Consider the following 11,257-nt stretch of genomic DNA (forward strand, 5'->3'; position numbering starts at 1 on the left):
GGAAAGAGAGTGATTAGGAGGCAGAAGTGGAGAGCTGGACTCTTTATGCTCTCACAGAGTTATAACGATGAATAATTAATGCACTGGGAACTGCTGATGGCACTGAGCAGGTCAGAGGAGGAAAGAAGATGCTCTGCTTTTACTTCTGTCCGTCCTGAGAGAAACCCACCACTGCTGAATAATTTACACCAGCCCTGAAGTCCCTGCTTACAAACACACACGCACACACGCACACACACACACACACACACACACCACTCTCTAAACACAGGACTGCACTTTACAGCCTACAGAGGTTTATTCTGATACATTTCCGCTGCTCATAGCAGTCATTCAGTGGTCACTGGATGTTTGTCAGGATAGACACTGACAATTATCTCCTGATCCAAAGTGAGTATTGTGTGGAAATTTTAAAATGAAAGACACAAAGTCTCATAAAATGGTGTCAAAACTTTATGATGCTTCACAGCATGATCTTCACTGAAGCCCAAAAAATGCAGAATGAATAAATTAATGAATAAATCTAAAATGTAGGACCCTTGGTGCAATTTTGCTGGTAGGAAAAACTACCATAACAATAACAGAATAATCATTGTGACTTTACAGAACTGCCTCTATAAAAGAAGCTTTTTTTGAATATTTGTTCTAATATGACTGTGATTGCAATGATTAGAAAAGAGTCACACTTTCCTCTCTGGCTGCATGAATAATGCAACAGTGGCAGTTTGGACATTTCTTTCAATTAGTTTCAAGCAGTTTCCCCTTGTGTTCCCACTTCCCACAGAGGATACAGCCAGGACGACACAGTGGTTAGATCTGTCACCTCACAGCAAGAAGGTTCTGGTCTGTTCTCCCTGTGTATGCCTGGGTTCTCTCCAGGTACTCTAGCTTCCTCCCACAGTGCAAAGACATGCAGCTTAGGTTGACTGGCGACTTTAAATTACCAGTGAGTGAGTGTGGTTGTCTGTCTCTGATTTCAGCCCTGTGATAAACTGGCGACCTTCCAGGGTATACCATGCCTCTCGCCCAATGTCAGCTGGGATTGGCTCCAGCTGCCCCTCTGTGACCCTCTTCTGTGGGATAGATAAGGGATGGATGAGACGAACCTTGATGCCTTGTTTTCTGGCGTTTTGCAGCTGCTGTCTCAGCTGACAGCTACAGTAAATCTGAACACTGGGCGTCAGTGTAAATGGTTGACCTTTTTTAAACTCTAAAATTAGCAGTTGTTGTTTCTGGCTTTAGCCAGTGTATGGAATTTCTTAGTGCTAATTTTTAAAATATTATAGCCAGGATGCCCCTTTTCACTTTGGATTTTTTAAAAATTATTTCTATTTCCTGTAAATAAGAACCATCCCTTACCAATTATTTGCTAGTAGGCAGCTGCAGCGTCCTTGGTTTGCTTCCAATCAGTGACCTTTGTGCACGTCATACTCCTGTCTTTTTCCTTCTGTGCCCTGTCGGCTTCTTCACTATCACCAGTAAAAGCCAAAAATGACATTTAAAAAACGTTTTAAAAGAAGGATTTACTGACTAACGTTTTATACACCTTCCAACTGTTTTGGCTTGACAGGCTGCAAAAATGCCTTTGGCTTGTGTAAATCCTTCACTGTAACTTGTTTTGTCTTTTGATTTGGCTCTTAAAATCCATCAGTAGGTGACACTAGTCAAATTACTGATTTACAGCTTTGTTGCCTAAAATGTCACCTTCTGTAATGACTTATATTTCTGAGCAGTAAACATGAATACGCATCAAAAGACATTAACAAACCATGAGGAATAGGCAAATCCTCTGTGGAAGGTTAATGGATCGTTGTTTTTGTTCACTGGTTGAATGTATCAGAAATAAAGTGACCTGCAGTCAAGACAGTTAAAAACCTGCATGTGCAGCCTGAGATGCATAAAGAGACATTTTAAGCAATTTTGCTAAACTGCTTCTCATTCTCCTTGTGTCCTGCTGACAGATTTAACCTTTCTGATGCTCCACGCTGCCTTGTTCTGCATGCAATCTGTCAAATATTAGACCCAAATTGCACACGCCTGCAGCTGTGTACAAAGGCCTCAAACAGACAATGGGCGACACAATGGGCCTGGCTGTGCCATTAGCTGAGAGGTTGTCATGTCAACAATACAAAAAGCCTCTCAGCTCAGGCAAAAGCTTTGGCACTGAGGAGAATTAATATTGAGTGAGAGTTTTGCATGGAGGCCTTTCACTTGTCCTCACTTTCTGTTACATCATTATTCATGTGACAAAAAGCCCGTCCTGCTGCCAGGGCCCAAAGACCAGAGCAGTGGCTGCTAACAGTGTGTTCCAGCTGGGGAAACAGCATGGCAGAAGTTGGATGTCAAGTTTTGTTAAAGGGATTTTAGCTCCAGAAGAAACACACTATTGTATGAGTGAACAGACAGTCCCATTGTGAGGAGGACGATGATGACCGTTTGAACCTGGGTGTAAACAAACAGGGCCGTCACTCAAGCTGGCGAAGAGTCAGACGGTACATCCTACAAAGAAAACATGTTCTGAACATAGGAAACGTGAGATGTGAAGAAACATAGTATGCATTCCCAAATATGAATGCATATTTGCAGATCTCAGAAGTCTGAGTAGCCTACACACATCTTGAGATACAGGTTCACAACTCTCCATACACATTTGTAAATAATTTATCTACAATATTACCCCTTACATTTCTAACTGCTGGACTCTCCTATGAATGGACAGATTATGAGATGAGGCTCCCTGGCCACAGATGTGTAAAAGGTCCCCACCTACCCCAAGTTACTCAGTAATTCACAAGCAATGATTACAAACCAAATCAGAAAATCATATACACAAATTTGGTAGCTAAAACTTTTTTCCTGGTCAGCGTTGTCAGGTTACAAAACATCTGCGGACTGCTGTTGTGACCAGAGGCTAAGGGAGACACAAGATGAGGAGGAGATGGAAGCAGCTAAAGAAGTGGTAGTGGTAGAGGGTGATGGGGATGAAGAGGTTGTCATGGTAACCACTTCTCTGCTGCTGGGGGTGATGATATAACATCGCCCGTCCCTGTGTTTCTAGGCTCTTCTCTCCTCACCGTCCCCACCTACACACACAAGCGACATGGAGTGGTGTAGAGGTAGCAACAAAGGAAGTCTACTGACCGTATGTGGCCGAGTGTTAACAATAAGATAACAGAGATGTCCATCTGAGCTACTTTCATAACAACCTGCTGCAATCTAATGTCTTAAAAAACAGTTTATTGCTCCTTTTATGTCCTTTTCAACATCAGTAATGCTTGTAATTTCAAAAGAATCCAGTGCACTTAAGATGAAACAGCCTCCCTCCTTGTCTGTTTTCCATAATCGCTGCTCCCTGCTGCACTGATCACATCATCAAAGCTGTGTTCGTGTGCTCCGTGCATCATTAAATGACAAAAGGCAGAATGCCTCAGCAGGAGGATAAAAAGGCTTTTAGAGAAAACAGTAAAGCCATCAGACTGCAGCTGCAGAGCGTGATTCCTGCCACATGAGGGCGTTGAACAGCTGCTGTGCTTGGATGTAGAAGGACAAAGGCAAGAAACAGATTAGACACTTTAATCTCAGATCATAATGTGCCAGAATGAAAATACACATCAGTCAGTCAAATACAAGCTGTACAACACTGACTTTTCTATTGAAAGACTAGAAGTAGAAGAAAGATGCACTGTGATGCATAAAAGATATTATAAAGCTGGTAACAGCCCCATATGAAGCCACCATTGATTTAATTAGATTTTTTTCAAGTGTCTTAATCCCCGCCCCCATCTCCTTCATTCAGTCCCAAATGGTACACACAAACACTCAGACGTTGATCCAGAACCAGCAGTTTGTAATTGTCCTCATCTGTACTGTTGCATAGTTAGAAGAGAGGTGTTTGTTCAGGCCGCTGCTTCACATCTGTGGCTAAAGAGAATCTCCACCACCTTTGGGTCAGCCAGGGTTGAAAGGTCGCCAAGGTCCTTCTCATTGCGGGCGATCTGTCGGAGGATTCGCCTCATGATCTTCCCTGAATTGAGGAGAGGAGACGGATGAGGACTAGAGTAGTGGAGGAGGAGCACTGGTTTCAAGAGCTGTCGAGTTGTTACCTGAGCGAGTTTTGGGGAGTGCTGGAGCGTTCTGAATGAAGTCTGGCGTGGCGATTGGTCCGATTTTCTCTCTCACTATTACAAGGATACAGACAAGGAATGAATGCCAGGCAGAATACACATTGTCTGGGCTGAAACTAAACAAGACTGTGAAATTGCTTTCATTCAAATGTGTCTGTATGTCTTTGTGAACAATAAGGTCTTTACACAAAATGTCTTAAAGTTGCTTTGAATTCTGGTGCACTGAGCCAACGAACTAATGATAATGTTACCTCTGGATCTTATACAGTGATTTTCTTTTTCTGTGATAGATGTTGGTGGAAGATGGCAAGTCTGGAGAAAAGATCTGCTTCTTCGATTTGAGAAACTGACATTTAAAACCTGTTTACAGCTGATGCTTAAAGTAGGTGCCCCCCATTTTTATAAGTTTGTCATTTCGTCTTTAGTTTTTTCTGCCTTTTCTTAGTGGGTACTCTTTTACTATGTACTCTTTCAAGAAATTGATATGGTACTGTAACAATTAGTCAGTCAATTAGCCTAGCTCAGCAATGGACAATTAATTGAACATTTTGATAATCAAACAATAGTTTTAGGCATTTTAAGCAAAAATGTCAAATAATCACTTCTTCTAACTCCAAACGTCAAACAAAATAAGACCACCTTATTCTGTAAGATCTCATAATAGGCATTTTCCACAATTTACCATACTTTTATAGAGAAAATGATTTAAGTGATAATGAAAATAACTGCTAGTTATAGTTGTAATGAAAATTTTACAGCAAATTCTCATGCGATTGAAGCCTGCAATTATAGCATTCATTTGTCTGATTGTTTAACACAGAAGATACTTTTAAACTGTAACAAAACAGGATATCTGATATATTTATTCTATTCTATTTTAATTTTTATGTATCTTTTACATTTATTTGTAAGAACATCTGGAAGCCTGGAATCAAAGGTTTGTCACCAGTAGCTGTATCTGTCACAGCGGTCTTCATATTTGATATTTTATTTTGTATCTGAATAGAATGTTCTATACAAGAAACGAAAGCGTAAATTCACACAGTCAAATCCTTGAAAGAACAGTCTGCATTATTTTGAGTGGAATTTTCCTTTAACTGATCTCTGAGCCTCACCCAGTCTTTTGAGCCCTTCCACCACTGTGTGGCTAAACTCCAGGCTGTCATTGAGGGTGATGAAGCAGTAGAGACACTCGCCCTTCACCTTGTGAGGCCGGCTCACCACTGCAGCCTCCACCACAGCTGGGTGCTCCATCAGAACTGCCTCCACTTCAGCTGTGCTCATCAGGTGGCCTGGAGGACATCAAAAACAGACCAGGTTATAGGTATCGTCATCAGAAAAATATGGGAGATGACTTCAGCAAAGTGATAATAAAATGGAAAAATGTTCTTGAAAGGCTGCAAGTTGTGGTTGTAAATAACTCAGTTTGGTGTTTTCAGCAGCCGCTGTGTTATCGGTCCACCTCGCAGGACAATACCTGACACGTTCAGCATGTCGTCTATTCTGCCTGTGATCCAGTAATAGCCATCTTTATCCCGCCTGCAGCCTGAAAGCAAGTTGCATAACCCAGAAAGGTTTTTATATAACATCTTTTTGCTCTCCCTCAGGAGGCTTCCTGGTATTTTAGCACTTGCACTTGGATTGTTGCTTAATCTCCAGGTGAAAGATGAAATATAATTGTTGTGCTTTACCATCACCAGTCACATAAAATCCTGGGAATTTCCTGAAGTAGGTGCTCTCGAAGCGCTCCTGGTCTCTGTACACAGTGCGCATTAATCCAGGCCAGGGCCTCCTGAAAACCTGCAACAAAACATGAGAGGTATTACTGCTGCTCCTGTCGCTACCATTAATAATAATAAAATTCATTTATACAGGATGTTCTATGATTACAACCATTCAGAACAGCGATTAGTTTGACATTTTACTGAGCTAAATCATAGACCAGATGATTTAGATAATTGAATTTTAGGTGAATTCTCCAGGAAATGAATGTACAGTAAGTCATTGTAAAGACAAAAACAAGTGACAAAAACAAGAATGTCTGTGTGAGGGGGGTATCTGTTGATCTGGGTGGCAAGCTGCTTACAGGATTAAATAAAGTTGCACTGAATTGAACTAAAACTTACCAGATAACCCTCGGCCTCACCTTCCAGTTCCTCTCCGTGTTCATTGAGGATGGTTGGCTCCACTCCAAAGAAAGGAAAAGTCTGAAATATGAGATGTGGATTTAATTTAAGACGACTGTAGGGTCCTGTATAGCTGCAGTCTTTGTCCCAGATTATAACCTGTGTCATAAACATCTGATGGAAAGAAACACAGCATCTCCTGTGGTGATTAAATAAGAAATACTGATGACTATAACTCTTCCTTACCAGCTTGACTGTTACTGAGAAACCTCAGCAGATATGGGTATGTTTAAAACTTGCGATGAAATGTCAGTGTGTGAGGTGATCAGTGTTAACGGAGGTGTTGTCACTTACAGCAGAGCCTGGTTTCAGTGGTGTGGCAGCAGGCAGAGGAGTCAAAACATGACCTCCCTGCAGAGAAATAAAGAAGTTCAAAAAAGATACTGATTACTGGTTGATGACATATACAAACATATATCAGATGGAACTAAAGTAAATGCACCGGTCTTACTCTGCTCTATTGCAAATTTAGTGGTGCAAATCTGCACCATCCTCCATTGTATGGTTCTGGTGCTGTAGAGGATCCCTGTGTCAAAATCCACTTTTAACCTTATGCATTCCACTGTATATTGCTTGTTTCATGTATAAAATGAAAAGTAAGCCAGCAGCCAGCTCTCCTCCATTGCCAACATCTCCCATGACTCTCCAGCATTCCTTCTCTTTGTCCCTGTCCTGATTTTGACCTGTTTCCCCCTTGGACTCCGATCCTGCCTGCTGCCCTGTTTAAAATGCTGAATCCACTTGTGTTAGGGTGTTTTGATCGCTCCTGATTTCAGATCTGTTCTTTGTTTATCTTGATTGTGGATGAACCCTAGTTTCTTCCTGGATTTGATTTGTCTGTCCTCATCTGAACTGTTTGCCTGGCCTGCCTGTTTGGATTTTGCCCCCTGTGACCCAAACTAAGTCAACTAATTTTTAAAGCTCCTGTTTACCTACTTTGTGTATTTACCAGAGTCACTGTTGCTCTTACCTGAATCAGGCATTACCGGTGTACCTGTTAGCTGTATGTTTATTATACCAGCATACTCCTGTTTACTGGCATCTGAACTAGTATCCTGCTTACCTGTGATCCTGTTGCTGTTTATCATCATTATTATTAAAGCCTGGTTCACTTTTCACCACTACCTCCTTGTCCCTGGCTTGCATCTGTTCCCTTAAGTTATGAACCATCACACAGTGCTCATCATCATCATCAAGTTAACTTATTTAAATATATTGTTTTGGCTGAACAAAGGTTAAAAGCCCAAAGATGTTGATATAAAACAGGGAAACTAGCAAATATTCACATTTGAGAAGCCAGAACCTGTAAATTGATGACAGTTTTGCTAAAAAAAAAAAAAAAGGACAAATAATTCATCATTAGTCAAACTGATCACCTAATCATTTCTGCTCTAGAGCAATGGTTGTTTTCTCGGTGTCTGGGGAATTAATGAAGCTGTCATGTATAGTGGAGGTCAAAAACAAATTTTTGCCACAGTGGCTTCTAGGAGGTTAATCTGTCCATGTAAACCAGCTGAACTGTTTGTTCATTACCGTCTCTGTCTGCCAGAAAGTGTCGACTATGGGACATCTTCCCCGACCAACCACCTCGTGGTACCACTGCCACGCCTCAGGGTTGATCGGCTCACCCACAGTACCCAGAATCCTCAGGCTGGAGAGGTCATACCTGGCAAAGGCAAGCCAGAAATGATTATTATCCATCATTCACTTCTCTCTGCTGTGACTTCAAAATATGTAGGTGCTTACTTCTGCAGTGGTTCGTGTCCATACTTCATCAGCAGACGGATGGCTGTAGGAGCTGTGTAGAACTTGGTGACTTTGTACTTTTCAATTACCTCCCAGAACCGACCAACATGAGGGTGTACTGGAATACCTTCAAACTGGAAAAAACATGCACCTCTGGGAAAGATAATAAATGCTACAATGTTTTGGTCTTTATGGGGCTTCTGTATGTTTGTCACTTCTAAATGCACTTAGTGAATTTTTAAGAATCGAATTAAAGGGAGAAAATCTTGTCTCACTAGAACACTCGTAGCGCCGTTTGCCAGTGGGCCGTAGGTGATGTAGGAGTGGCCGGTGATCCAGCCGATGTCAGCTGTGCACCAGTACACGTCGTCATGGTGATAATCAAAAACGTACTTGAAGGTCAGTGATGTAAAGAGCAGATACCCAGCAACAGAGTGGAGAATACCCTGCACCATACACAGGGAGAGACACCAGTGTGTGTGTGTGTGTGTGTGATGCAAAGACAGAGATGATTATTGTTCATTCGATGCTCTGACATACAAAACCAAAATACAAACTGCTTTTTTTTTTATTGTATTTTTGCCGCTTGGCACTAAAAAACCATTAATGCTCCCTAGAAACAGCAGATTATGTAAAAGCCAGCATGGTCAACACCATTACAGGTGCAGAAGAAAATAGATGCTGTGATTTGTTTTACGGATGTGGTTTCACAGAACATGTATTAGCAGAAAAATGAACCTTATGTAACTTTTCTAGGCAAGACTGTATTTCTACTGTAAAATTCTACATGCACCTATGTGTTACCTTGGGCTTGCCAGTGGAGCCGCTGGTGTAGAGGATGAACAGTGGGTCCTCAGCGTCCAGCCACTCGGGTTCACACTCTTCAGGAGAGTCTCTCATCTCCTCATCCCACCACACATCACACTCTGAGTTCCAGGGAGTCTGAGCGTACCAGAACAACAGGTAACAAATCCAACACATAAAATCGCTCATTCCATCTGCTCCCAACATGTGCCGGAAGCAACACACTATGTGAGATGAACGGACTGTAATTTTCTTTGATCTCTGGAGGCATATTCTGAATCCATAATCTTTTGGTTATTTTGTTGCTTTATCCTCGGATGATGGATTACATGATCTGCGTAGTTTGATGGCTTATGTGCGTCTTCCACTGAAAGGCCTTAAAATGACAAACTAACATTCAGCTTTGCAGTTGTATGCCCCTGCCAACCAGTCATATTCATGGGAATGGGACAAACGTGAGATCACTGTGGCCTTGACCTTTGACATGTGATCACCAAAGTCAGACAGGTCAATAAGCTGTACGAATAGACAGACAGACAACCTGAAAACATAAGACATCCAGCCATAGCTATCGCTAGCATGGAGGCATAAAAAGCTGTTTCTCCTTCAGCTACTATCCCAATTTTTTTAAAGGTGCACTAAAACTATGGGACAGAATGTGATGTCTCTCGCCCCCTTCATGACACTCTGCTGCCTACAGAGCTTCTGTTGTTATTCCAGCTTCTCCGCCCTGTGTTGTCAAAGTATGGTCCATAAATTTGCTCCACCTGCCGCCTAGCTAATGTTGTAAGAAGTATTTTCTGAACCATGAGTAGTCATTTCAGAGAGACAGCCATGGAGGAGCTCTCTGCAGCTAAAAGTCTGAAACAGTAGCTTTCAGACTGAAAAGGTGATATTCTTTTGTGGGACAAAGAGCAAAAACCACCAGTTTGACTTTTTTACTTTTTTTTGAGATGGAGCGCATTAAAAACATCCAAAGGACTCAGATTTGATTTTGATGTGGCATTCTTCCTTCTGGGTGTGTTAACATCTACATTTTAATCTTCCATACAAAATTGATGTCATGGCTTAAAGCAGTTGTAACCCAAACTGGAGGAAGTTTTTTGTTTTTGTTTTTGTTTTTACCTGCAGTTTGTTGCATGCAGCTCCACTTTTTATCCTCAGTGTATAGTGCCTGACGACAAGGCATTTAGTGACGCCAGGTGGCGCTCTGTGAGGAAATAAAGAAAGTGTGAGAGGCAGTAAAGAGCAACTAACCCTGGTGGCTACTGCTCATCTTGCCCCACTTTTAAAAAATATCTGGATCATGTGAGCCTTTGGGGCATGTGTGGGTTCTTATATGGGACATTTATTTTTACTTTATTCTGACAGTTTTTACTTGTGAAAATCTCAAATTACTATCTTATTTATTTATTGCTGAAATATGATTATAAAGAACTTAGTTGTAGAAAACCTGAATTATTCAAATGATGATTCTGCTTTTCCAGATCCCAACAGTTGACTTGATCAGTGCAGTGTTATAGGAAAAATGGTCATAACTACAACAATGAATTCTGATTCTGAAGGTCCCAGTTGTAATAAACTGGAATAAAAAATTTGAAATGTGCACATTTAATTAGAGCAGCCCCTGTATCCTCTGCCTTTTGCTTGCTCTGTTTGCCCTGTTCTGGTGTATTGCCAGCCTGCTAACGTCACCCTTCAGCAGTAACCTGCCTCACAGTTTACAAAAGATGCCTCTGAGTAGTGCTTTTGTACCCAGGACTTCTGGGCCATGACAGACATGACTTATAACTTACATTTAAAGCCATAACAATAAAATTTGATTCAAAATTTTAATTTTTGCTTTGTTGCTCTTTTGCTTTGTTTCTCAGCTCACATCTCTCCCAGACTCATGTTGCCACGGGAGACGAGCAGCTTGGACTTCCCTGATGAATCTGAGTGCTCCATGTTGCCCGGCAACCCCATGATATGGAGACCAGGTGGTGCGTTTCCTCAGCCTCTCTGATAACAGCTGATAGGTCTTTGCTGTCTGTCTGTGTTTGTGTGTCCAGTGACTCATATGCTAAGGGCTGGGTCACAAGGTCAGCAGCAGCTAGTGTAAACAAGGACGGCTGCTGAGAATGGAAAGACTGTTGCTTTGTAAGCAGGACCTACTTTTCCCTGCACTTCTTCAGAGCCTCGTCCACAATCTGTTTCAGGTTGATCAGCTTATCTCCTCTGTACACACCATCTGTATATTACAAAGGGTTGGAGGAAAAGGGGGGATGATGAGGTGTATCAATCAGCAGGGAAAATGTGTTTGAACAATGAGTCATTTTACAACTTGAAAATCATCTTTATACCCCCTGAGCACTTCAAAATATGGCTGCTGCTGTGTTGGCACATAAGTTTTATAAC

At 41.6% G+C, this 11,257-nt stretch overlaps 1 protein-coding gene and 2 long non-coding RNA genes across 3 annotated transcripts in view; 2 read left to right on the top strand and 1 right to left on the bottom strand.

The window, feature by feature from the left end:
* LOC109955302 (uncharacterized) overlaps positions 1-5,364 on the top strand; it is a 5,975-nt gene extending 611 nt beyond the window's left edge. Inside the window, exons 2-3 of the long non-coding RNA XR_002274248.1 lie at positions 4,415-4,506; positions 5,283-5,364. This is a non-coding gene — a long non-coding RNA (uncharacterized LOC109955302). The remainder of the gene's footprint in view (positions 1-4,414; positions 4,507-5,282) is intronic.
* acss2l (acyl-CoA synthetase short chain family member 2 like) overlaps positions 985-11,257 on the bottom strand; it is a 25,758-nt gene continuing 15,485 nt past the window's right edge. The window contains exons 8-20 of the mRNA XM_020591285.1: positions 11,015-11,090; positions 9,986-10,070; positions 8,861-8,998; positions 8,332-8,502; positions 8,057-8,190; positions 7,844-7,976; positions 6,605-6,661; positions 6,251-6,331; positions 5,816-5,924; positions 5,602-5,670; positions 5,240-5,416; positions 4,104-4,178; positions 985-4,024 (exon numbers count right to left, since the gene is read on the bottom strand). Coding sequence (XP_020446941.1) covers positions 3,897-4,024; positions 4,104-4,178; positions 5,240-5,416; positions 5,602-5,670; positions 5,816-5,924; positions 6,251-6,331; positions 6,605-6,661; positions 7,844-7,976; positions 8,057-8,190; positions 8,332-8,502; positions 8,861-8,998; positions 9,986-10,070; positions 11,015-11,090 — 1,433 coding nt within the window. The 3' untranslated portion in view covers positions 985-3,896. The remainder of the gene's footprint in view (positions 4,025-4,103; positions 4,179-5,239; positions 5,417-5,601; positions 5,671-5,815; positions 5,925-6,250; positions 6,332-6,604; positions 6,662-7,843; positions 7,977-8,056; positions 8,191-8,331; positions 8,503-8,860; positions 8,999-9,985; positions 10,071-11,014; positions 11,091-11,257) is intronic.
* LOC109955301 (uncharacterized) lies at positions 8,368-11,251 on the top strand. Its single transcript, XR_002274247.1, has 3 exons — positions 8,368-8,455; positions 8,875-9,019; positions 10,732-11,251. It is a non-coding gene; the product is annotated as an uncharacterized LOC109955301 (long non-coding RNA).

This window comes from Monopterus albus, unplaced genomic scaffold, assembly GCF_001952655.1.
Source record: "Monopterus albus unplaced genomic scaffold, M_albus_1.0 scaffold14.1, whole genome shotgun sequence".
Taxonomy (NCBI): Eukaryota; Metazoa; Chordata; class Actinopteri; order Synbranchiformes; family Synbranchidae; genus Monopterus; species Monopterus albus.